This window comes from Fistularia commersonii, chromosome 3 (genome assembly GCF_037954325.1).
Source record: "Fistularia commersonii isolate RoL2024-O1a breed Wild chromosome 3, RoL_Fcom_v1.0, whole genome shotgun sequence".
Taxonomy (NCBI): domain Eukaryota; kingdom Metazoa; phylum Chordata; class Actinopteri; order Syngnathiformes; family Fistulariidae; genus Fistularia; species Fistularia commersonii.
The window spans coordinates 3523959-3551814 of NC_141286.1; the positions used below are offsets into that span (position 1 = coordinate 3523959).

The window sequence follows — 27856 nt, forward strand, 5'->3', positions numbered from 1 at the left end:
AAAACGTATACGATATTGTGTCGAGGAAAATCCTTTTAGAAGCATCCATGTCACTGCCTTAAAAGGGGAAAGAGCGAAGGTGGAAATGCACTGTTAGTTAATGAGCTTAAACACGCTCTCTATAAATACACCTTGAATGCAACAATGAATACCCTGCACATAATGTCATCGACAAAAGAACGCTTCTTTTCCACCGACTGACGTCTCGATTCGGGTTGGGATCGCGGTTTGATATTCGAGAAAACGACCGTTTTAACGTCACCTTTTATCATTCATAGAGGTGTCAACGGTCGCATATTGACCTGAATTTAATTCACCTCGGTTCGCTCCGCCGCTTATGCTATGCGTCGGCATGGGCTTCGGTATCTCCTTGTAGTCTGGCATCATCCCCCTCATAGACACCACCGACTCCCTTTCCCAGCCCCCACCCCAATGCTACCTACTTTTCTGGCTGCTCATAATCAATTCACAACCTTCTTGCTGGTGTAAACATCGCCTCAAACAGCTGCAGGCCATTCTGTAACACTGATCCGCGGCTCAGCCTCCGTGCCCCGTCTACACACACACACACATACACACACACATATATGCATTCAAACATACCAACATTTGCGGTCTTGCATCACATGCAGCTCCAGAGCGCTCTTACCTCATATTTCTTTAGCCAGCTTGTCGAGTGTGAAGTTACACACAAGCTGGCTGAATGAGATATATGTTATTACTGCTATTGTTATTGATTGTTTTTATAGCGTCAAACTATAAAGCAGACCTGAGGAAAAAAAGGCATAAACACACATTGTTATCGTCAGGTGGTCAAAGTCTGTGGCCAATCTTAGTTATATTAATTTTGGATTTGTAAGCCAAGTATTTCTATGAAATCTATTTGATTAACTTATAAATTACAGTCACTCAAAGACTGACACTGTTTCTAATTACGCCATTTATCGAATGACCGTTAATTTTTCACATATTAAGCTGATACTGTTTTTGGTTTCTGTTACGGATAATGTAAGAAGATGCTTCCTGATATTTTTCAAGCCATTCACATTTCCTGCAACTGATGTTTTATTTTTCAAAAAAGCGGAACTTAGCATCGGAAAACCAATTCATCATCCGACCAAACACAGCCGCATTGATCGTCTGCCAGCTTGGATAGAGCCATGAATAAAACAAGCTTGGCTGTAGAAGCCATTGTGCTTATTTCATGTGAACAAAGGTCAGTCATCTCAAATAGAACTGGAAAAGGTTTAAGATTTTTTTGGGAGATATCACAGATCGCCGTGACGGCGGAGCACATATTTTTAAGATGAAAAGGTTGTGGTTCGACACCATAAATATTATTATGAACATCCCTTTGTACACTGGGAATCATTCACCAACCACTTTTTCTTTACAAAACTGAAACTTAGCCTTGTAAAGACTACATAAACAGAAATATAAGCAATTGCAGCGCTATATTGGTATTTTCTTGCATGTAGAGCAACAACAACAGTGCAGTTTTAAATATTGTTCTCTCTTGATGGAATTGGATAGAACATTTCCATTTTGGAGCTTATAGCGCCACACACAAACATATATCTGTACACAATTATATATCAATAAATACCTATTAATTGATGTATTAATTCATTTTTTCTCAGGTTTTCAATTCTAGTCCTTTATTGGAACATTAAATATAATTCTGTTTTGGATATATATATATATATATATATTATGGTTGAATCCCATGTTATATATATGATGTTATATATATATAAATGAAAAAAATTTGACTCTTTCTGTACCCTGTCAAAATGGATGAGATGTAATGTGTTCTTCTCCTCATGTTTAATGCTTTTAATCCAGAGTTTTCAGGCACACCTTTACTAAATGGTATATTACATAAAGGATCAAGTAAATGAACATCATCATATAACATTTCGAACTATTGAAAAAATTATATTCAAACATGGGTGTACTCTATAAGATGGAGCAATACATATAGCATACACATCTTTATGTATGCATAAGTATACAGTGTAATGTATGCAAAAGTTAAAAAAAAAAGGCAAGTTAAAAGGAAAAACAAAAAAAAAAATCACAGAAAAACAATACGCATTTATGTGTCTGTGGAGGTTCACGGACATTTCAGACTCAAGACATTTCACCCCTTATCCAAGAGGCTTCTTACTAATTTCTTCAAACATTTTAACATATTAAAGTAAATAGTATTAGGTGATATTTAGTTAAATGTGAAATTAAATGGACTATGAACATCATAAATAGAATATGATCATATTAAGTATGACAGCTCTAGACATTTCAAATGAACACATATTTTTGGGTTGATATACATATATTAATATTTCATTGAAGGTGCCATATGTGGTATCTGTTAAGATGGGGCATGTTGTGTGTTTACACTGTTCGCATGTTTGACGCCGCTAAAAGGCAGATCCAGTTTTAAGGTTACAGTCTTTACTTTACAATTGCATCATAGGAAGAAATCATCACATCCTTTACTCCAGGACGGGCATACGGTGGGAAATACGGCATCACAAGAAAAGCTCTGGAATAAACGCTATCAATTAAGACATATATAAGTATATATTGCTTTTAACCTTACACCAAAACAATGGAGAAAATGTAAATATTATATGGGTGTATTGCATTTGGATTCTGGTCGGTTGAGGATCCCAATGGGCAAGATGTATACGCAGCATCTCCTTAGATTTACTCTTACATTTACGCAATGCACTAAATGCGAAATGATTGATCACATTTGGACTTAAATACTTTGAAGCAGGTGAAAAGAGAAGTACTTCCACCTGCTGAAGCCGGGATCATCTCTGTGCTTAGAGCGCCACCCGATGGTGATGGAGTTTCCTCACACCGGCCCAAAGAGAGATTATTACTGTCCATAGATGCTAATTTCATACATATATATTTGTATTTCCTTATATGTCAATATTGCCTATATTATGTATCATCTTAAAATGGAAGAGTGGTCAGTTGATCAAAGACTGGAAGCAAATCTCTCCTGTCTTTGTAATCAGGTGAGAGCAGTGAAAGCAGTGACCAAAATCAAATTGTATCAGAAAAGTCTTACTTTACTAATAATTAAAAATGTGGAGCAGTGCTTTGCATCAGTTGCATTCAGTACATTTCTTCTTATGATCGTTCATTTTACGTCATCCGAGAAATTAGATTTTAGATTGATGTCAGTGTCTGATCTTTCTGCAGGAACCCAGCTGTTCCTGGAAGGGAACAAGTGACGCCATGGAGCAATCAGAGATGGGATATGTGACAGAACAAATGAGACAAGAAAGGGCCTACAAAGTGCAAAGAAATGCTGTCCTTCAAACACACTCGCATCTCAGCAAAAAGATGCAAAAAATGTGTTCTAAGATCAGTCGTGGCTCTTTAATCCACAACACATTATTGCATTTCCTCTGGGGCTACCAGGCAGTCCTTATAAAATAACATTAACATAAAATAAAAAAAAATAAAAAATAAATAAATAAAAATAAAATAGAAATAGAAATAGAAATAGAAATAGAAATAGAAATAAAATAAAATAAAATAAATCCCCCCCCAGCCCATGACTGACTGATAATCTAAAAGAGTGGCATTTTTGGGGATCAAACAGAAAACCGACCTCAATGTTCATAGTCTGAAAACACAATATTTCAATTTCTAAGCAATTGAAATTCTCTTCGATTTGGTCGTTGGCAGTCGTGTAACTATGTAATTATGTGCGGATCACAATGAACAACAACATAAATGAAAGGTCTACCATTCATTTAGCTGTTTATTGCTCTTTTAATACAAACTTGCCGTATAGTTGAAGTCGCAAGATTACAAGTAAACACTACTGTCCATTTCGCCAGGTGTAAGAAAAACAGTATGAACAGCAGCCGCTGGTTTCAAAGAGGTTAAAGTTCAGACCGCAGACGCATTAGCTGGTTGTGGACAGACAAAAGAGCAAAAAAAAAATACACTGGAAGAAAAACAGGCAAACGGAACTGATTGGGTCTGCAGTCTTTTTCTAGGATTTCTCCAGAGTACTCTTAGTTTCTTAATGTTCAGTGTTATGAGACAAATTCAACTTCATTCAGGCAGGAATTGGGGAAAATAAAGGAATAAAACAATAATATTCATACAAAAAATGACCCATTTTAAAATATAAATATGAATAATATGTTTTAAAAAAAGTAGTTTCTTTATTTTAGACTTTTGGTTTGTTAAATTCTTCCTGTCTATTTTTTTTTGTCCATTTCCTGTTTTATTGTGTAATGCTTTCTCTCTGTCTCGTTATATTTCATGACACTTCCTAGTCCTTGACCATCTTCATTATATATTTTTTTTTCCCCCAGTGATTCAGCTATTTTTTTTTTCAATTCGGCTTTCCTATTCCGTTTTATGTATCTGATCACATGACAAATTATGATTTTTGCTGCATCATCTAGCCCTGACTCACAGAGACACATCCAGTTGCACCTCGCTCATATTCCACCACTAATATTATATATCACTCCTTCCATCCATCATCAGATGGTCTAAACTCCCTGAAGACCCCCTTCCTTCCCTTATGCTATAACACAGGATAGTCCCAGAGCACGAGGCCGAGGTCAACATACCGATAGGGGTCAGGACTCGTCCACACTGGGGAAGAAAGAGGCTGCCGGGTCAGCTTTAAACTGCACAGAGGGGAAATTTAGAGGTTAATCAAAGTGTTAACCCGATCGGTCGTCTCTGTCGCTGACATTCTGCGTGCGAGTCCGGGTCCGATTTTATTCCCTTCCCGTTTACAGGCGATCTCAAGGGCCTCCTCCTTTAATTTGGAAGAATCTGTCACATCTGTAACTATAACAGAAAGATCAATGATCATCTGCTCATGGTTAACTGGAGGACTCCTGAAAGCTTACACGGAAAATCAGTGTTACAGACACACACATGCATATATTTATCTATTTATTCATTTCTCTAATATATGTATATATTTACATACATATATAAATATATGTTTTATATATAAAGTATATGAAAAACATATATTATATAATTACATATATATATCAGTGACATGTGGTCAGACGAGGCAAAAATGACATTGTAAGATAAATATTAACATTTTTTTCCATTGATTTATACCTAACTGTTTTATAAATGTATTTTGTGTATGATTCCAGTCATGTTTTAAATGTTCTCAAGAAAAATATGCTGAATTTGCATATTTCTTCTTCTTCTTAAGCCAAGGTGCTGCAGCCGAACTCACCTCCACACATGCAGTCCCTCACAAACTGGACCGTGGAGAAAAGTGATGAGGTGAGGCAGACAATACTGTGCCTCACCTGAAGGGGGCGCACGTGAGACGGCAGCTGCAAAGTAGGATAAAATAACATACATTTCATACAAGGATGGATGGATGAAAAGAAAACTAGGGGGACAAAGTGGCAGAGCTTTTTGTGGTGAAGTAAATGCACATACATGAACTTGATACAGAAATAAAGAAAAGACAACAAATTGTTTTCAGCTTTATAAAAAAATTAGATGAGACTATCAGGAATGGGAAATTGTTTCGAGTTCTTAAAATTGTAAATATCTTTCGAAAGAAAGTCAGTGTATAAATATATATATTTAGAGAGAAAGCAAGAGAGAGATATATAAACATTTACGTAAATGTTTATATATATATGTTTATAAAATGACATTTTTTCCCTCTACCCCAGCCCATATTGGAGAGGCAGTAATGCCCTCATCAATAACGAGACCACTATACAATGACTACTACATAACAATATTAGATATTTTATTTCAATATAAACAACATTGATTTTATATGCTGTACGTGTCTGCTTGATTGGTGTCAGAACTACACGGACCCCCAACATCTAAGATAACAATTTGAAGTAGAAACCGTGTCTGCAAATATAATAACTGACTGAAGCTTTACAAGGAAAAAAAAAAAGACGTCAAAATAATGGTTGTCGTTTGCACGCAAAATAACGCTGAGTAACACATGCAAATAAGGCTGCAGTTGTTTTATTGAAAATAACATGTGACTTAGGACAAGCACTTAATCACATTAATTCTTCAGCATGACTGAAGCGGGATCTATCTGATGGTTCTCAGTCATCACAGGTAGGTCTGTGCTTTATACAACAGGTAATAAACCTTTTCACGAGTGTGTGTTACTATTTCTGGACAATAGATACACTGAGGGAACAAGAATGCATTTTCGGCAGCGAAACAGATTTATATTTTCCTCGAGTACATACCGTAGAGTGGGATTGAAGGCTGAGCTAGTGATTGAGAATATTATTGCGTACAGTATCTGCTTGATGGCACCACACGAGATACATTGTGTTGCTGTTTAATTGATGTAAAAATGATTACTTTCTTATAGTTGAATAGCATTTCTCACCTAATGAGTGTGTTTACACGCAAGCAATATTGCAATACTTTGGGGAAATTGTTGACTTGCGTTATGCTGATTTTGTTTTTATGCCCTTTAGAACAAAATTTGCCAGAATTGTCATTTAGTAGATGATGCAAGTCTTAAGCTGACCGTTACGTTTTAGTGTTTTTAAAGATACTGATTAAATATTACCTGTGAGTCAGACGGGGCAACTAACACAAGGTGAATAAGCAGAATATTGGGCAAAAAGCAAGGCGTATTTTTCCGATTTCTCTTAAATGTGCTAATCTAAAAGTCTCTTATTCTCTGTCTCTTATTCATGAATGGATGGATAATCTGTTAATGCCATTATTTTTGACAAGAACCGGTTAAATCTAAAGGCATGTAAACACACTCAGGTATCCTGTGGAATGTCTTAACGAAAGAGTTTCGCTTGGATAATTTTTCTTATTTCTTATTTTAAATCGAATGGATAACTTGAAATACTTTTTTTCATTATTTTTGAATTGTCGATGATATCCCTTGGCGGCTTCTGAACAATGTGATGTTTTTATTTTTAATTACACCTTGCCCTATAAAGTCCACATGATGGATAATAAATGAGATATGGTCAGAACTGTTTTTGTAATGACACTATTAAATATTTATAATTGTGTCATTACTTGTCCAATGCTTAATTTAGAGAAATAGGAGATAGAGATTATTATTCAATGCCCCCGTGTAAGAACAGAGAGATGCTTTCATCTTAAACTGAATCAGGAATGCTTTCCCTCTTTTTCTAAATAAATAAAAAAAAAAAAAGCAATTTTTTTTCATCAGAGACCTGCTTCAATCCATAAGCTTCAGTACTGAATTAAAAAAAGATCAATTAAAAAAAATTGCATATAACTTAACAGAGAATGCTCTCAGATATTGACAGTGTTTGCTTTACTTGCGCGATAAATTGGTGATTTTCCTGAGACCCGGAAGGCATATAGGTTCTTTATAACACAGATGCAGCAGCTTAAGGGGAGACAAACATCGAGGGATTTTTAAAGCACTCTTTACGCACAGTCTGAGATTCCTCGAATTTATTCACCGGGGTTTCTATGAGCAGGTTGCCTTAACATCATTAAATCAGCTTCACGTGCAGTCGGACGGAGCGGTAGGAGGGGGGGAAGGGAGCCGCCGGGCCACGTTAATGTGACCGTCTGGGATTTGGCATTGTTTTACTTGTGTTGACGGCGACGTTCAAGCCGTCTGCGTGTTTTTCTTCTGCACTTTGGAGCTGTCGAGGAGGTCCTGGTTCCCTTTCAGAAAGCGCAGGATCTTTTCAATTGTGGCCTCCTGATACTCATGGGACCATCTGCGTGAAAGAGAGAGCGGCAAAATAAACCTTTAAAAAACCCGAACGGTCTGTGTGTCTGACGTAAATATTTCACACAAACCGCTAAACATCTGATGAAAACAGTTACATCGCAGCCCTTGGGGTCATGAAATATTAAGAGGAGAAAATGTGCAATATTAAAAGATTTATAATGACAGAATGGGAACTGAGTGCAGGACAGTAACGTGCAAGTCAGTAGAGGCAAGGGGAGGCAGGGCCTCACCTGTCATCATGGAAAGAAAAAAAAAATGTAAAATGAAAAAGGAAATTAAATGGTTATATTTATTCAGTGATTTGTACTATAAAGTTATTTTCCACTTCACCATTTTTAATATTTTTTTTCAAAATCGCGGAAAAAAAAAAATCACATTTACTGTTCAAACATGAAGACGAGACGTGCGGTGACACAGCAATCATCTGATCCCACTATGGATTGCACAATGATAATGCTAACAGTGATTGACCGTATTGCTGTCTGTGTATGACACTATTCAAATTTTCAAACACTTTTAATACATGAACTAAATTTCCATAGTTTAGCTGATCTATATAATGTTTTTGTCAAAAACTTTAACGTGTTTCTTGGGCTGAGCAATAATAAAACGGCTGCAAAGAGACATTGAGTGAGGCACGCAGTGACGGTGCCTCGTGGTAGGGGGCACTGGTGATCCCAGGGATCCTTCTTACGACCCGGCTAAAGAATAATATAATCAGCAATAGCAAGCTACAGTAAACGTCAGTGCCTCACCCTTCATGAACCTCACCGCACGTCACTTCAGCAGGAAGCTGATACACCACCACAAACAATCCTTTACCAGAGTGATAAATATTTGGTATATTGTTCTTTGCTTATCCTTTCTTGTTAACTAATAAATGCCATTATTGCCGCGACACACGAATTTCCTTATGGGAATGCATTACATATTATCAAATCTCAGCATCCTTGATACGATCCGGGACTCACTTGATGCCATTGAAGTTAAGGATGGATCTCATGTCCTCGGGCAGAGCCAAAGGGTCGGGCCACGCAAAATTATCCGTGACCGGAACGATGTTCTTCTTGCCGGCCAAGGCCGTGACTATCTCCTGGAGAATGAACGAATGATACGCAGGCTGCTGATGCAAGACGGACACGAGCAGAGGATAGATACAAGAGGCTACACGATACCAGTAAAAAAGGCAAGGCGGTGATGTTTTTTCAGGTGTTCAAAAAGATAGATAAATGGAGTCGAATCACCTCAATCGGGGGTGGGAAAACGTCTTTACCTGCATGGCCACATTTAGTTTCTCAATCTGAGCGGTGCAACTGATCTTTGGTGGATGAGGTGAAAAATAAGAGTATTAAGTATGAAATGTGAACTAAAAAACTAAAAAAGAACAGTAGGCAGTTTGCCTGATTCCTTCACTTGTTGAGGGACTTCTTCTACCATCATCAACCTTCGCTGCTTTAAATTACAGCAGTGCGTAATTTGCTTTTTTCATAATAAAATAAGTTTTGCCGAGTCAGTGTTAGTCGAAGCTGGAAGTGTCTCTCTCTTCTGATGACAAGCTGCTAGCCTCATTAGCACGCAAAATGCTGTATTCTTGCTTTGTGGCTACACTTTCCTGACCAATGAGAAGTGTGGCTCTGGGTTGTCATTCAGATGAAAATGACTTTGCAGTTCTCACTTTGTTGAAAACCTGATACTTGCTGCCCATTTTCCAACTTTTTGACCACATATTTTGTCTTGTGGGGTGACGCACAGTTGACCTCGGGTCAAGGGAAAGAAGGCGGAATTTGCATGAGCAAAAGGCCCATAATTGTAGTGCGTCGTCTGGTGGCACAAATAGGTAAAAAAGGGGGGAAAAATACATTAATGCTTCAAATGTATGTATTTTAAAGGAATTTTGTTAATGTGAATCCCTGTGGACCTGAAAAAATTAACACTGTGGGCTGGATGTAGCCCACAGGCCGTAGTTTACTCTGAACTAAATCTTCAGTTTCCTGAAATATTTTTAATTTATTTCAAATATTTTAGTTGTCAGTTCTTCAGTTATTTTTAACACGTGTTGACATTTGTTTGCTTTGATCTAATTTTTTTTCTGGTCATTTCTAATAAAAAAATAAAATACATAAAAAAGTCAATTTTGCTTATTTCCTTCCGATTTTGAAAACGATTGGAATTTCCACAGGACGGCAGAAAAGCAATTGCGAAAAAAAAAAAAAAATTCTGACCTTGTGCACCCAGTCTTTCATGGCCGTGTCCCCCATGCACTTGTCTAGGGCGTTTGCCGACAATACCAGGATGAAGTTCCGTGCGCGTTGGACGCTCTGAATCAGCTTGTCCTCAAACTTTCCTGCCTCTAGCTTTTCCACATCTATGAAGACGCTGTATCCTCGAACCTGCAGGTGCACCTTCAGGAGGCTTGGGAGAGGAGGAGGTGGGGGATTTAACAAATTGACCATTTACCGATTTTCCAGCTGTGGTTATAGTCTCACCTTGCCAGCTGGGAACCGGTTGTCCGGCGGTAGCTGATGAACACGTCAGGTCCTGCAGGCTGAGCATCGGTGTGGCAGGGTTTCAGCGGCCGACGACTGGCGGCCAAGATCTTGGCCCTGTGGACACCGTTTCTGATGTAACAGTCTTGCGCCAGTTGTTCATCGGTCAGATGCTGGACGCTCTTCCGATCCACCCCGGACTGCACCAGGCCGTACGTGTACTGACGGAATCGTGGATCCACGTCGGTCAACCAGTCGGCCATGTTGTTCGGATCGCACGTAGAGTAGTTGGCGTAGGTTTTTAACACGCGCAGGTCCCTCAGGAACCTACGGGTATAAAAGGAAACAGAAAAATGACAGTGATTTTTTTTTTTCTTTCTCTCAGATTCTGAAAAGGGTTTTTGGGCACTTGCCTCTTGCGGGAGAGACTTGCAACCATTCCCAGATCTGAACTCAGATCATGATCTGTTATGTTCAGCAGAAGGTCTCCGTCCACCTGCAGCTCCTGTAAAACAACATGGATGACGTGAAGCAACGCAGTGTTGGCTGGGATTTGTAATTCTGCTGTGTATGAACTCAAGGCGGGACAAAATATAAGGATAAGGAAGACAAGAATAATACTTTATTGATCCCCTTAGGGCAGGGGTAGGCAATTATTTTGGCTGGCGAGCCACATTTGTTATTTAATTTTAATGCGCGGGCCAACTATGTGAACAAAATAAAAATTGCAATTTGAATATTTCAATTTTTTGGCATTTTATTTCAATTTTTAAAATCATTAATGATCATATAAATGTACCGACCGACATTATTTTGTATGTAATCCTCCATAAAAAAATGAAAAAAATGAAAAAATACATTTCCAAATTCAATATTGATTGAAAATACTTGTTCGATATTCAAAGAAAATAGTTTGGCAAAACGGGCCGTAAAATGCCCACATCTGCCATATGGGGAAACTCTTTTGCCACAGTTACGCAACAATGGCAATATCAATAAATATGAGTATAAAAATAAAAGAGATAATTGTAAGATAGCAAAAGACATCCACAAACAAGAGACAGCAAAATAGACAAGGATAAAAATAAACGACAGAATGAAAAAACAACAGCAAGGGTGAGAACAGAAACAGAGTGACAGGAACAATGACAAAAATAAACAGGGTGCGAATGCAGTGACGCCAACACGGATGAAAACAGACAGCAGACTTTGGGAAGGACACGTGCGACTGAGCGAGGTGGTGAGGTCGTGTAGCACTGATGCACCTCCGGGCGCTCACAGAGGTATAAATAGAGTAGTTTATTATCCCTGCAATAAAGTAATGATGCACGCACACAAAATATCTGTATTTTAAACACATTTGATCGACTGCAGCAGCCAGTTGTGATTTATCTTCTGAATATTAGATAAAATTATTATTATTGTTATTTTTGTGCCATGTCAGCTAGAGCCATACAACTGTTTGTGCTATGAGATCATTGTATCTGTCCGTTTCAGCCCTCATACCCTCCCAGTCTCTTTCAAACTCCTGCTTTCTATCTCTCTACCCCGGCTGGTCGAGGCAGAAGGCTTTCGCATCTCCCAGAAAGAGGCAATATTTCCTCGCCACTTTCGCCAAACGCTTTCTCAATGCGAAATCCTGGATCCCTGTCAGTCATTTTAAAGAGCGTGCTCCGAACCGGCTACACATGTAGCGTGTTACGCAACAAGTGTTGGCATTTTGCGCTATACAAATAAAATCTGTCCTGACATGTACCAAATCAAAATGAGCTTGATGTTGTTTGAAGGTACAAGTGAAGAAACCAAAATAGCATGATGTCAAATAAAGTACATAATTCTCTTTTCCAGAGTATCTTCTCATTTGGAAAAATATCACAACGGTATCTTATCGGGTTCCAAGATGGTTGGACCAAGTTATCGCTTGCATTTCAAGTCTTTATATTAAAGTGCGAAATCCCAAATAAATTATACATATAACATTATGAGATGCTAACAATAGAATAACATCACATAAAATGTGAACCGCAGCCTTATCGTGAAGACCCCTCCTGTGATAAAGTTTTTTATCTTCTGTAATGCAATTACAAAAAACAAAAATGTCATACATTCTGGATTCATTACAAGTCAACTGAAATATTGCAAGCCTTTTATTATTTAATATTGCTGATTATGGCTTACATCTTAAGAAAACTCATAAATCCGATTCCAAAATATTAGAATATCATGAAAAAGTAATTTTTGTTTTTCTAATTGCATTACAGAAGATAAAGAATTTTATCACAATATTCTAATTTTTTGAGACAGTCCTATATATACATATATGTATGAATGCACTATATATACACACATATACAGTATATATATATGTATATATATGTGTGTGTGTGTGTGTGTGTATATATATATATATATATATATATGTACACAGCATTGTGAGGACCAAGCTGAGCAAATCCTATGCAGAGGTTTGAATAGTTACACATGTATATATACAGATGTGTATGTGTATCCATGTGTTTCTACATCTTCAGTATACACACTGTATATATATCTATATATATATATAGATAGATATATATACACATATGTATATAATGGGGTTGACTGTATACATTGAAAATTCGCTGCACTAAGGTTTACAATATCATGTGAATATTCAACTCCTCTCTAGCACTGCATCACCATGGCGTCATCCAGTGAAATGGACAAATGTCTAGACTAGTTTTAAACTTGCTGGCAAAATATCTATATACTGTAAATTATATACATATTCTGTAATTATGTACATTATGTATGGACAGTATCCGTGCATAAAGGCTAGGTCATAGGCCGATCTTGAAAGTCTGCGATATGCCTACAGATTGATAAACAGGACCTATTGATGGCTAAATGAATACGCGATAGAAAACAAAGGTGTGTTCCGCTGTGTTCCGCAGGCGCATACCTGGAAACGGTCGCAGAAGGCACTAAAGCCGACCTGCTGCAGCCATTTCTGCACTTCACAGGTCTTCCAGTTGGGAACGCATGACAGGATACGTCTCGGCACCTCTTCTCCCATCATGCTAAGCGCCCGCTTGGCCAGAGAGCAGGCCGTGCCGTTACTGGAGTACATGACGATCCTCTGCAGGCTCTGCACCGCACCGATCTCTTGGAAAATCTAGGGAAGGATGGGTGTAGGTCAAAGCGGAGCCCGGTATCGTGTTTGACGCGTACGGAGGTGCGCGCGTACCTTTGTGTTACGCTGACGAGACTTGATGCTGCTCTCGACGCAAAGGTAGAAGGCCGCGATGATCTTTCCTTCCAGCCTGGTTCCGTCCAGTAAGGGCAAGAGGTGCTGCAGGTCCGAGGCCGTCTTCCCCTGCATGCAGTCCGCACTGTCCAATAAGCTGCGGGCGAAGTCGTCTGGATCCAAAGATGCGATAAAAGGCTCGACCAGCTCTAAAGTCCCAGATTTAACCACTTCCTTCTCGATCTCTCGGTTGGCCGCTAACACAGTTACCGCCAGACAGGCGTGGAAGCGGATAAGTTCATCCTCTTTGGAGAAGGCGAGCGGGAAAAGCCACTCGGCCGCCTGTTTCTCGATCATCCAGCGCTGGCAGCGGTGGCCGCCGTACATGGCGCAATTGGCCAAGGCGACGGCGCAGTGACGCAACACGGTGGGATCCGTGCCACGGCACCAGAAGAGGAGGGCATCCAGGGCGCCGTGAGCGATGAGGTGGACGGACGTCTCCTCCGTGTGTTTGAACATGTGCTCCAGGATACCGGAGACGCTGCGAGCGAGTTGGGCGTCTTCCTGCTGCCGAGTCAAGTTGAGAATGACCCCCAAACCCAGTCGTGCCACGTAATCCCTGTGGATGCAGGCGTACAAATAAGATGACAGATAATCGCTATTAACCACTTTTAAAATCCAGCTCTTGTTTGATTTGCATTTTCAATTCTTCCTTGCTTTTGGGCTCATTGGGACCTGACAAGTTTCAACGACAACAACGACGATGTCCTCATTCGGGGACAACTTGGCCACAGAGCACGATAAAGTCAACCCAAAATGTGGACACCACGTTTTAAGATTCAAGATTCAAAGAGGTTTTTGGAGGTTAAATCAAGATTACCGCTCACCTCCTTCTGTTTTCTTTTCCACAAGTTATCCCAAAAGTAATTTTATTGTTTTGTTGGCGTGGGAGGGGGCAGGATGCAAGGTTACTGATGGTAGCCTACATCCCAGTAGTAGATTGTGCATTTGCTTATGCTTATGTTATGCAATTTTGAAACATAAGCAACACAACAATAACATTACTTTTGGGATAATTATATTTTTACTTTTTGAAGTGCAATAGTGAGGTCCCTGGTTCAATATCGACAGAGGGCCTTCCTGCGTGGAGTTTGCATGTTCTCCTAGTGTATCAGTGTGTTTTTTGGGGTTAACTTACAAGAGGTTAACATGCAGTGGACGTGAATGTTTGTAAAGGTGTGTCCTCGGGGCAGGGTGTACCCCTGCATCGGGCCAGGCTGCACCCCCACCAACCCACCCTGACTGCAGCACAACTGGCACGGATGATGAATGGTAAAAAAATAAATCCCCCATTATACTGCATTACATTAAACAGAAATGCATTAATCATTAGAAAATTTGCCATGGCATGTCATTATTGTGCACCTGTTCTCCGAGACCAGTATCTGCTCCAGTAGTTTGGCCGACTCATAGGTGATCTCCACGGCAGGTGTCTGCTGGAGCTGGAGCAGCAGCTCCAGGCCTCCGTCCAGACGGATCCTGTTGCAGATCTCCTCCGCTACCTGGCGGCCCATGGTGGGCAGGACCCAGGCCTCCTCCACCAGCTGGTAGATCTCCGCGATGGCCCTGCGCGTATCATCCGGAGTGGAGGTGTCCTTGGCCGCCTTCAGACCCTGGATGGCGGAGCGCAGAGCGGGGAGAGTCGTGTCCAAAACCGCCTGCACGTCGGCGCTGATCCCCGGTGAGACCGCCCGGGGATCCGGCGCGGGGCCGCTCCTTCCTCTCTGGAGCCGGCTGACGTACTCCGGCACGGTGAGCCTGTCCCCGCTGAACATGACGCGTAAACGTATATAGATCCTCCAGAGGAAAAAAGTCAGAAAAAAGAGCATCTAATGGAAGAAGCCCGCTTTTAAATGATAATGATGATTTGTCCTTCTTCCCTCCAGGGGCCTCTGGGTCTTCTTCACTCCGCTGCAAACACCACCGGGCCCGGAGATGCACCAAACGGCAGGCCTTTGCTTTAAATCACAAATGACAGTTTTCTGCAAAAACGCATCACGTCTCCATCGATGGGTGGCAAAAATCCAAACCAGGTTCTGAAATATCCGACACTCCGACGAGCACCTGAACACGCACAGAGACCCTCAGGATGAGGATCAAACTAGGGCCCTTTGTTTTCCGCGCTCTCAGCGGCATTCATTGTAAACAACGGCTTGTTGTTCCCAGTCTGACATCCGCCTTAGCCACCACGCGTTTCCCGTTAAACAGTTTTATATTTATATATTTAAAATCGCTCCCAGTGTGCTCTTACCGCATCACCCGACAGCATCCGCGACTCGTCCGCATCTCCGAAACGTCAGCACCGCCCACCCCGCCCGGAGCCCGCCGGGACGCAGCCGGAGACAAAACGAACGCACCCTCCCTTCCCCGGCGCTTCATCGCTCCGTGTCGGCGAATAGAGATAGCATTAGCAAGCTAGCAGTTAAGCTAGCAACATATAGATACTATATAATTTATTGATTTGTTTTTCTGTCTATGCTGATTTTGAATAATGTGATTTTACAAAAAGGGATAGACACCTTCTAGATTTAAGTATAGTATTTAATACGGCTGTATAAGATGGAAATAACATATCAAAATACCAAAGGGGACATAAATAGGCATCATGGTTATTTTAAAGCTGTTTGGGTTTACACGTTTAATGGCATAAAACAGCAGCAATATCAGGAGAAATTGAATTTTTTTTCTCCCGCTGTCCAAAACATGCAGCATGTAATTAATCTTAAATTCTCCCTGTATGTATGAAATGCCACTCCTAACATTTGCTCATAATGCAAAGCGGAATTTTTCAGTACCTAACAGCACTTCTGGAATTTTCATTCTTCTTTATTTTCTATCATGTATTTTCAATCATTAATTTAATTTTACTTTTCACACTTATAATTTATCTATCTTTAATCTTACTTGTATTTATATATTTGTATACTTGTATTTATTTTATTTTACCGTCATTACCATGGACTATATCAGTTAAATTAGAGAGAGATCTATGACTTCCTTTATGTTTACTTTCTATTACTATTAGCTATTAGCAAGATAAGATAAGACTCTATTCATCCCTGTTGGGAAAATTCAAAAGCAGCTTCTATGGATTGCTCTATTTACAAAGAAGATTTTCTGACATATGCTATAGCTGAGTTCGCTTGTTAACAAAACAATTTCTTAATTCTTATCTATGGAAAACAGCGGTGTGTGAAGAAATTGTGTGGGACTTTGAGCTTCAGTACCATTAAAATGCAAAGTCAGTGTTGAGTGATAAACACCCGCCAACATTTGCACAAACAGACTTCACACTGTGTTTTCATCACTTTGAAGTCACCAAACTCACCAGAGATGGCTCACTTGTTCTCTTGTTGTATTGATTTTAAGCAATTTTATTATCTATTTGGTTCATTTTGTATTTAGGTTATCATTTTCTGGTCATTTGTAATACTTTTTCAGGTTATTTCTTTTTCATTTTTATGTAAAGTACTAACAGCTGGGCAGTGGCTCAGTTGGTAGAGTGGAGGAGACGGTTCAATATCCCACTTCCCCTGTCTGCACACCAAAGTGTACTTATGCAAGATAGTGAACCCCAAGTTGCTCTTGATGGCCTGGTTAGCATCTTGCATGGCAGCTCTGCAGCACATCGACGTGTGAATGTATAAGGTTTACCATAACAGATAAGTATTCGCAGTAACTGCAATTCACTGCAAATTATTGCTCTATACAGTCTGTAATATGTACAGATTTATATGGCCCATACACACACGTGCACCATGACCACATCATTGTTTTCCTGAATGCCTGGCGCAGAGACAGTGACACTTTTGCCGCAGATGAAAAAGTCTGTTCATCGTATTCCAGTTCTTATCTTGTAAGGACGCAAGCGTGGCCGACACATGAAGCCCTCCCACCCCACTTAACAAACCAACACACGTACGGTAAATTATCCCTCTAGGGTTAATTTTTACCCCTTCAGGGTAATAACCTACAAATGCTGTATTTAAACCGACACTTCTTGAGTGACCGTATCTCAAACAGAACATAGAACTGTCGATAGATTCTGTAACTCCATCATGATTGCGGCTAGGTTTTTTAAATGGTTGTTCAGGAAGAAGAATTACATTGTTATAGTGCTGACACCGATTCTACTGCTGCCGCTGCCCCTGGTCATCCCCACCTCGGTGAGAGCACCACATCTTACAGCAGAATAATTTAAGACAAAGTTGCAAAAAAAAAAAAAAAAAAAATCAGACAGGGTAAAGTAAATGCAACTGTTTATTGTTACTGCTTCCCAAGTCAATGTTAATAGTTAATTTATTAATGGTTTATTGTCATGTGTGTTTTCATTGAGCACTATTTAAATTCTTCTTCAGTGATGATGATGATACTATAAACAGAAAACCAAACCAAACAAATACAACACGAATATGAATGGAATCAGTATAATTGCATATGTCAAGTTTCAATATCAATATATATATGATAAGTAATGACGTTAATATGTAAAATGTGTCTGGCTCTTGTTGAACATGTAAATTCTGTAAAAAAATCCTCATTGTCAAATTAGGATTTTATATGTGAAAGAAAAAAAAAAACCTGTTTACTCAAAACGATGTGTTTAATGTGTCTTCAATTTCTACACGCTTAAAAAGCTTAAAAATAGTGCAACCTGAACGCTTCATGTTTCCACATTGTGTTGGACGAATATTAAACTGGACAGTAAACACACGCTGTGATATAATCAGTTCACAAACAATTCTGTGTCTGCATTTAGTCTTTCTGAGGACCATTCACCAATTTTATTTACTTATTTTTTTTAATTAAGTGATGTGCAGTGTTGTAGATAGATTGATCAATAGATAGATAGATTTTTTAACTGAATTTATTATTACACATAAACTACGCTGATCTTATTCTTGTAGTGTAACAATGAACTCCGATTGATGTTATCCCCTCTTATTTTCTGGTAGTGTCTTAGCAGCAAGGACAGAACTTGTGCTGTTGTGTGAAAAAATTTTAACCGTACTATAATTTTAACATATTCATTTTCCAGTCTGACACATTGACTTTGACATACAGTAGAGAACAAGCGAGTTTTAAGAATAAATCTCGGTGTCATTTGGAAATTGATGGTTTTGACTGTATTTTATAGAACTGATTACATTTTGAGCTTTATGCTTTGCCATGAAAACTTTTTTTATAAAAATGTGGGGGCGAAAATAATCCACACAAAAGTTTATTGCCAGTGTATTGACTCAAATGATATGTTCTACATAGAAATACTTGGAATTCCCTTGGATCATTTTGGAAATCCATTGCTGCTCTACTTTGTGTTTTTAGGATTACTCTAAAATGCAATTCAGGAAAAGCTATTGCTTTCCGCTATTTCTTTATTCCGAACTGCAGTCAGGTATTTCCCAACTGTGGCGGCAAATTGAAAGAGGTAACCTTTGATAGTCAAAAAAGGATTAGAGGAATGGGTCTGGAAGTGCTTTCATCGCTTTACATTTTCCTGCAAATGCAACATGTTCAGGAAAGGGCCTTCCATCGGTGACCCCGTCAACCATGTAATCTTCCATAAATTGAAAAAAGGGGGGCCTTGACGGGGGGCTCAATCCGAACCATTAAATCAAAGACCACAATCTACTCAGCTCTTTGTGCATATGGTAAATTTGAATGGAGACTTTGCGGTAAATGTTGTTTTATTGTCCATCTGTTGTCTTTTATATTGAATATGTATTTGCTAAAATAGTACGTTTCGTTTGGATTGCACCCCTAATGATTACGAATAGAATAAAGGTGGTAGAAAACTATAAAAGGCGAGAAATTTTCAAGATAATTAAAACAAGGGTAAGGCAGCGGGTATTTCATTATTAATTGTATTATTATCATTCTTTACAAAAATTCAATCTGTTTATTTATTATCATGTTTATAAGATCTGTGTTGTAATATTCTTATTCTTAGTCTTATCATTTGGCATTGTATTTTCTAGTCAGCACAAGAACATTTTCTTAAAATGTAGCTGAGAAATTATAATAATTAATTATTATAATAAAATAATATATAATATTCCCTGTTTGTCTCTACAGGAGGCAAAATGTGGCTTTGTGATCATCCTGATGGCTCTGTACTGGTGCACTGAGTGTATCCCTCTGGCTGTCACCGCCCTCCTTCCTGTTATTCTCTTCCCAATGATGGGCATCATGGAATCAGAAGAAGTACACAAATGATGACTTTATCAAGGATACGATAAAATTAAAATTCCAGCTGTTGAGCTCAGTTTTTGGTTAACATAAGAAGTGTAATGTTGAATTATCAAGGTTGTTTCTCATCTCACTCAGGTGTGTATTCAATACTTGAAAGACTCCAACATGCTTTTTATTGGTGGACTTCTTGTGGCCATCGCCGTGGAGCACTGGAACCTCCACAGGAGAATTGCCCTGCAAGTTCTGCTCATCGTTGGGGTGAAACCTTCGCTGTAAGATTCGTTATTTTCCTGGAGCCTTTTGTAAACATACAAAAGGCCTGGGCTCATTAGATTTTACCAGACTGTTTAAGTCCTTGAAGGTCTCTACGGTTTGAAGTTGAAGATAAGTCTGTAAATCATTCCGTGCTTTGGGTGTTGTAAACATAAAACGAAAGAAAAGAAAAAAAAAAAATCCCATTCCTATCCTGCTCACTGTAGACGATAAATTGAAAGAAACGGTATTCAGAATGGAAATGGAGACCGAATAGTTTTCGGTAATTTCTTCTCGTATCGCTCATCGCTTTCTAACTTTTCAATTGTTCACTGTTTTTTTTTTTTTATGTCAGCCTGATGATAGGTTTCATGGGAACCACAGCCTTCCTGTCCATGTGGATCAGTAACACGGCCTCCACGGCTATGATGCTCCCCATCGCTAACGCTGTGCTGCAGCAACTATGTGAAACGGAGGTCAACGCGGAGGAAAGGGATCGAGACATTTCCTGTAGTGAGGACGGCCTGGACAACCAGAGCTTTGAGATGAGCGACCCTGAGGAGCTCAACAGAGGGGAACTCAAGCTGAAGGACGGCAGCATTAACAAAGGTTAGTGTGTAATTGTTTTTTAACATTTTATCTATTTTTTTCTTCCCTTACATTTAGCAGTTTGGTAAGAAAGTCTCACAGCTGCTTTTTGTTTTCTTGCTCTTGTATCTATCATTGTTTTGCCATTACAGACAAAGACGTCAACATTGAGGAAATTAAGAAGAATGATTCAATTTCAAGTAGGTTTTTTTTTTTTTTTTCAAATATAAAATTGCATTCATGACTAAGTTTAGATTCATTGTAAATAAAAAAAAATGACAAATCAAAAAATATTCAGAATTTTGATGGAAACAATTGAGTTAAAATGCCAGAGGTACCATTTAGCAAATACACTAATCTGAGTCAAAGCTGTTCCCACAGAAGTTCATGTCAGGAGTCATGGAGTCAAGGAGGCAGAGCAACGCAGAATCAAGACAGAACAAAAATACATGAAATTATCAAAAGGCATGAGTCTGAGTGTTTGTTACGCTGCCAGCATCGGTGGGACGGCCACCCTCACTGGAACCACACCCAACGTCATCCTGAAGGGCCAGATGGAGGAGTAAGACCTTCTCATATGTATCAGCGTACTTCCGTAAAGGAATACTTCACGTAAAAATAATGTTTGTTTACTCCGTCAGGGTGATCGTCTTCAAATTACCAGATTTTTTGCATTAATTTCCACTGTCCCTGATCATCTCCGGCAGTGTGTACTGACGGCCTCAACAAATAAACTTGTTATGGATATGCAGCTCCAGTTTATAGTTGCATGGGAGCATTATCCTTTATTTCTCATTTTTAATTTTGTTTGAAATTTGTCTGTCCGCTCTGCATAATAGCTCTTCTGTGAAACCCCGGTTCTTTGCGGGTCTAAACATCTTTGTCCAACCATCTGTCAGAACACAGGAATAGTAGATTATAACACAAATCTCATTTTAGTGAAACTATTCTTTCACATTTGGCCTCTTTTGGAATTACTTTCCTTTGAGTGGCATCAACTTGTCATTAAATTGCCGTAAATAACATGTTGGTCGGAAGTAACTGTAGCTTTTATACTTGATCAGCTTTTCTCTCAAGGAACCCAATGCTGTGATGAATAAAAATAAACACATTTGTAAATCTAATTGGCATTCAAAGTTTTTATAACATTCACGTCCTATCGATCTCCAAGATCTCAGAGACAAGGTCGACTAGGTGGGTTAAAGTGACAAACTGTAAACTAGCATTTGCTTTTGATTATGATTCCTAATTTTGTTGGATGTTCGTTTACGGTCACATTCTCCTCTCAGAATAATATATTATACGTCTCTCGTTTTCAGGCTCTTTCCAGATAACGGCGGTGTTATCAACTTTGCCAGCTGGTTTGGCTTTGCGTTCCCCAACATGGTGCTGATGCTGGTTTTGTCTTGGCTGTGGCTGCAGTTTATGTTCTTGGGTTTGAAGTAAGTCACAATGGTAAAATAGTATCCTAATCAAAGGGTAACGTGAGACGGAAACGACGATTGGTTTTCAAACGCTGATATTTGGCAGCTTGAAAAAGTCCTTCGGATGTGGCACGAAGAAAGCCGGCGACAAGGAGGCTTATCAGGTGATCCGAGATGAGTACAAGAAGCTGGGCAGCATGTGTTTCGCCGAGGGGTGCGTGCTGCTGATCTTCACTCTCCTGGTTCTCCTGTGGTTCACCAGAGAGCCGGGGTTTATTCCTGGCTGGGCCACTGTGCTCTTCAACAAAGACAAAACGTGAGTTCCACTAACAGAATCAATAGCAAACCGTGACTAAGTGTATTTATTCAAGTACTGGACATCAATAGATGTACTTGTATTAGATTACTTTTGACGCTGCAAGATTCTTTGCTTCACAGAAAAATACTAAATGCTCTAGTTGACTGACAGTTTGGTAACTGCATTTCAGCATCTCACTGATCGGCAAAATACGTTTCGATTACTATGTCAGTAATGAGCTGAAGAGCTGAGCTTAATCAACTTCACGATTAACGAACCAAAACTTCTAAGATCGAGAACTTTGGAAAATTCATCACTCAAAAAAAGTGTTTTTTTTTGTTTTTTTTTGACATTTTTAGAGACAGGTGGCTCTTACAGGAAATACATGATGACCTAATTCATTTAGTTTCTCGACGGATGACAAAGTCAAAGTCAGCTTTATTTCTCCGCATGTACTTGACATACAGAGGAATAAAGAAGATGTTTCTCACTATTCCAGGGTGACATGAAATTAACAAAATAATAATAATAGAGTGCAAATTAGCAGTAAAGAGCACTGTTACATTAAACAGTAAACATTACACGTTAAATAAAGAAGTCACAATTGACTTTGCTATTTGTTAAAAATACATATTAATAGCTTTAACATTATTCCAAAAACATCATATATAATAATAAAACATTTTACTGGAAACCATTTTGTTTGGTAGAATTAGTTAATAGTACATTGCGTAGATAATGCACACATTTACTTTAGTAAGACTTTGACTGCAGGACTTTTTCCCTTAATGACTATTTTGAAAAGGATGCGATTACTACTTTTATTGATGTAAAGGCTCTGAATACTTCACCAACCAATGAAGTTAAGGACCAGGGCCAGAAAACAATGAAGTAATATTCTAAATTACTACTGATGAAAAATCAACGAAAATATTTTTTTTCAATCTAATTATTCTCATGATATAATAGCGCTCATGCCATGACAATAAAAATGTTTTGAATGTGTTTTATCATCAGGTACGTGACGGATGGCACTATCGCCATACTGATGTCAACACTTTTCTTCTGCATCCCCTCCAAACTGCCCACATGCTGCGGCAGCGCTGAGGATGGTACTAAAGTCGCATACTTTTTGTTTTCAACACCTCATATAAAATGTATTTGACCGTCTATTATAAGGGTATCACGCTTTAACGCAGATTCGAAACTGCGCAGAGGCTGATCAAACGTCTGGAGTAAGATGGATGATGATGTCAGGTTATTGCTAATGCTGCGTGGTCAGTTTTTTTTTTAAGGGATTGACCATGATAATCATTACTAAAATTGAAAAAAATAAGAAAGCAGAGGTTCTGTTAGATGCTTTTTGAGGAGATTATGGAAATGGGATTAATGTGAGATTAGGAACACAACTGACATATATGATATATATATATATATATATTTTACCAAGAAAACAAAGATCAATGATTCATGTCATTGTTTAGGCTAAAGTTTCCTTGTTTGAAATAAGATCTGAAGCGTCGCTGCCGTTATGAATCACATGCTCTCTTAACATTGTACTTAAAGCCACTATATTGCATCTTCCCTGTCTTCTTCTCCACCAAAACAGAGACACAGTCAGTCAATCTTTACTGACTTTGGAAAGCAATTCAGCTGATTCATGACCCTCTAATAAACATTATCTCCTCTTTGACTTGTAGCCTGATAGCCTCAAGGTCAGGTTTGTTCAAGCAACGCACACTGCAGCTTTGGTTAAATGATTTTTATCTCTAGTTTAAGGCGAGCACCCGGGGGCGCCAGCCATTGGGGGGCGCCAAGTGATTGATATAACAATTACACCTTTATAATGTGTGTAAAATGAAGAAATTAACAGCAGGGGAGATAAAGAGTGATTAATGGCGAAGTGCTTTAGGTTTGTAATAAGAAAAAAAAAAACAAGAAAACTGTTATATCTTTTATTTACAATAAGGTTAGCTCATTGAAGGTGTGTCAGTCTTCACCTATAGATAAGATAAAATGCTTGAAAATGCCACAAAAAGTATCTGGAATACAATTAATTTTTAAAATTTCATTTACATAAAATGAAACAAAATTACCAAATAAAATGGGAATGGATGTAAATGGAAATCACCAGAAAGAAATAGACAAAAATAATTTCAAGAATGTGATCATCAGCAAGAAATTATCTGAAAGGTAAATAAAGTTTGTTAAGAAATTGAATCGGATATTAAAAGAAAAAAAAAAAAAAACAATTTCTCTGAAAATGACAACAACCAAGATATTTCAAACGTGGAATTTATAGTTTCCGTGACTGAAAAAGCATAGGGGGCTTCTCCTCAAATGTGCTCACTAACTTCTGCTGCTTTTGTAACCTAAGTGGAGCATGTCCTGCTCACTACTCACCAGCCCAAAGTTCTTTCCTGAAGTGTTTTGTACACAGAGACGTGTCGCTATTATTTTAAGACGCAGACTTTTAGGAGCCCCGCTCCATTACCCAAGTGGACGCACAATAACAGAAACTCTTTTGACTACTGAAACAGGGGTCTTATCAATGGATCACATGTTCTTTATCTTTTGGAGGTGTGTTTATGGCTACGGCATTTGTTTTTCCGCTGTGTGTAAAATCAAGACTTACAAATGTGCATTTCAACTAAAAACCGGAAGTAAGCTTCTTGTTGTTATAACAGAGGCCGCTGAAGAGGCACCCCCTCTGCTCACTTGGGATACCGTCCATGAGAAAATGCCTTGGAACATCCTTTTGCTCCTGGGAGGAGGCTTTGCATTGGCTCATGGAAGTGAGGTGACAAAGTCGATTAAAACAATAACAGCTCCGATACTTTCTTTAGATGTCGTTCATTGATGTCTTATGTCTACTTTTTAAAAAAGAAATCGCAGCTTTCTTCGTGGCTGGGAGAAAGCCTCACCCCTCTGCAGAGCATCCCTCCATTTGCAATCTCCATCCTACTGTGTTTGCTGGTGGCCATGTTCACTGAATGTTCTAGCAACACCGCCACCACCACCCTTTTTCTTCCAATTCTGGCCTCCATGGTAAGACGGAATAAGATATTATTTTTTCTTCCATGTCAGCGCATCTTGCGGAAAGCTGGTATTGCACATTGCCTTAGGTCAGGAGTGGGCGATTATTTTGGCTGACGGGACGCATTTGTTTTTTAATTTTTATGCAATGCCAACAAGGTATCATGTAAATTGAATAAAATGACTGTTGCAATTTAAATATTTATTTTTTTTTTGGCATTTTATTTCAACTTTAAAATCATTAATTACTATATAAATGTACTGACGCTATTTTGTATGTAATCACCAATACAAAATTAAACAAGAGGAAAAAAAAAGGAGTTTCTAAATTAAATATTGATTGAAAGTACCGTACTTAAAATATTCCAAAAAAGTAGTTTGGCGGGCCGGATAAAAAAAAACAAACGGGCTGAATGAGGCCCGCGGGCCGTAAAATGCCCAGGTCTGCGGTAACCCTATACAAGAAAAAAAGAAACATTTTAAAACGCCTTCTAGGGTTTTGGGAAGTCCAGGTTAAAAAAATCCCCTGTTTTTCCACTGGTATTACAGTTAGGGCTGGATGTTTAGTCTCCCATTTTATGTATTTGCATTTTATTTTCTCCAGGCCACTGCCATCAAGATTCATCCTCTGTACGTTATGTTTCCCTGCACTATTGCTGCCTCGCTGGCCTTCATGCTGCCCGTGGCCACTCCACCCAACGCCATCGCCTTCTCCTACGGCAATCTCAAAGTCATGGACATGGTGAGACATTACGGGGAAAAAAAAAAAAAAAGATATCTTGTGGTTGTGTGTGCTGACCCGCAATTCGAATTTGGATAAACATTGCGAAATCGGGATCAGATTTTGAGATAAGCAGCTTATGATAATCCATATATCTATGTAACATGTTAGTTATTTAGATACACAGAAATATTACAATAGGTCTAAATACACGGTTGTATAAACCAGTGAAAACACATAGAGTCTGATTATTAAATTAACCAGATGATTTGTTTGGCCAGTAGCCACCTTTGACAGATGTCAGATTATCAGTGTTATGCTAAAATTAAAACTTTACAGATAAATATTTTGTTATTGACCAAAGTCAAGCCGCCATCAGTTTACAATTCAAATGGGAATGTATATACCAGATCACATTTTAACATGGATTTATTGAAGTTAAAATGAATGTCACTAATAGACACAACAAAAATCCAATAACTTGCAGTCCAATGGTAGAAAACAATTTCAATTATCACCTATATAATGTTGAATCAATGTTATTATAAAGTTAAATTAACATTTTGGTGAGGCTGATTTCAAAGATATACACCACTCTGAAATGCAACTCCAGCACACACATTTAAAAATCTGTGCACGTATCATCGAATTCACAATACACCAGCTGTATATCCTTCATCGCATTAAATGAATTGCATGTTTTGCTGATATACATAGGAGAATAAGGCATATCAGCTTTTTAAATATTTCATACATACTGGAAGCAGCTCCAAACATCCAAGACATCAATACAACTTGTCTACTCATGTCCTATCTTATAAACAGGCATCAATCAAACGTGGTTTTAAACTTGTTTTTCAGGCAAAGGCTGGTTTCATTCTTAACTTCCTCGGAGTTATAACCATCAACATCGCCATCAACACGTGGGGGGTGGCCATGTTCAAGCTCAATAAGTTTCCCACTTGGGCAAATGTTACTAAAGCTCCGTGAGTATGTGGAGTAGAGAGGAACTAGAGCGATGACAATAATCCAATAATTCTCCAGCATTCTCACACTGAAGAATTATTGGATTGGGTTGACAGGTGTGTTCAGCCTGTCAGGGACTACCGCAGACCCCTAAATGCAGCTTTCTCAAACTTTTCCTTCTTGCAAATACAGTTCTACAGCCTGCAGACATTTGAGCATTTGATGCTAACCGTTGCTAATGGTTTGACTGAGCAGATTCCAGTTAATTTCCCTAGATTATGCATGATGCAATATTTCATGCATTCTGGTGAGACCTCTGAATGATGCATGATCACCCTGGTACTAAACAGTGTTATCTTAATGTAATAAATAAATGTGAAAAAAAAAAAAAAAAAACTTTTGCATTGCATTATTTTAACTGTTGTTGTGTTTCATTTTGGCAAAGTTCTCTTATTCTCATTTGTTTTGCACAAACTAAATGTTTCAAGAGTCCAGTTTGTGAGAGATCTATGTGAAATCTATGAGGGTTGCATCTGGATTTGAAGAAGTTTAAAAAAATCCTTTCAAAATGTATGACAAAAAAACAGCTGTTTCAGTCATAAATCTTAAGAAAAACAAGTAAATAATTAAGTGATTTTTACAGTTAAAATGGCTTTTTCTTGAAAGTGTTACATTCTTGAGAATAAATGACACACCCTTATAATTGGTCAATTTTTCAATTTAGCAGAGTGCCTGGCTATCCTGCATCTTTGTTTTGAAAGTTAAGATCTGTTTCCGGACCCCAGGCAACAAGTACACACTAATACACACACTATTATTTAATTTATTGCTACAGTCCAATCCCA

The 27856-nt window shown here is 38.6% G+C and overlaps 2 protein-coding genes across 2 annotated transcripts; one reads left to right on the forward strand and one right to left on the reverse strand.

The window, feature by feature from the left end:
- Positions 1 to 5701: 5701 nt before the first annotated feature.
- sarm1 (sterile alpha and TIR motif containing 1) lies at positions 5702 to 16019 on the reverse strand. Its single transcript, XM_086141767.1, has 8 exons — positions 14900 to 16019; positions 13475 to 14093; positions 13190 to 13402; positions 10659 to 10750; positions 10246 to 10572; positions 9982 to 10171; positions 8731 to 8852; positions 5702 to 7745 (listed from the first exon to the last, which is right to left on the reverse strand). Exons 1-8 carry the CDS (start codon positions 15361 to 15363, stop codon positions 7631 to 7633), a joined length of 2142 nt encoding a protein of 713 aa, XP_085997893.1. The 5' UTR covers positions 15364 to 16019; the 3' UTR covers positions 5702 to 7630.
- LOC147235250 (solute carrier family 13 member 2-like) lies at positions 15071 to 27035 on the forward strand. Its single transcript, XM_086141779.1, has 14 exons — positions 15071 to 15104; positions 17591 to 17700; positions 19610 to 19738; positions 19862 to 19998; positions 20334 to 20587; positions 20725 to 20766; positions 20948 to 21128; positions 21886 to 22008; positions 22097 to 22306; positions 23306 to 23400; positions 24976 to 25088; positions 25175 to 25336; positions 25929 to 26066; positions 26907 to 27035. Exons 1-14 carry the CDS (start codon positions 15095 to 15097, stop codon positions 27033 to 27035), a joined length of 1833 nt encoding a protein of 610 aa, XP_085997905.1. The 5' UTR covers positions 15071 to 15094.
- The last annotated feature ends 821 nt before the right edge of the window (positions 27036 to 27856 follow it).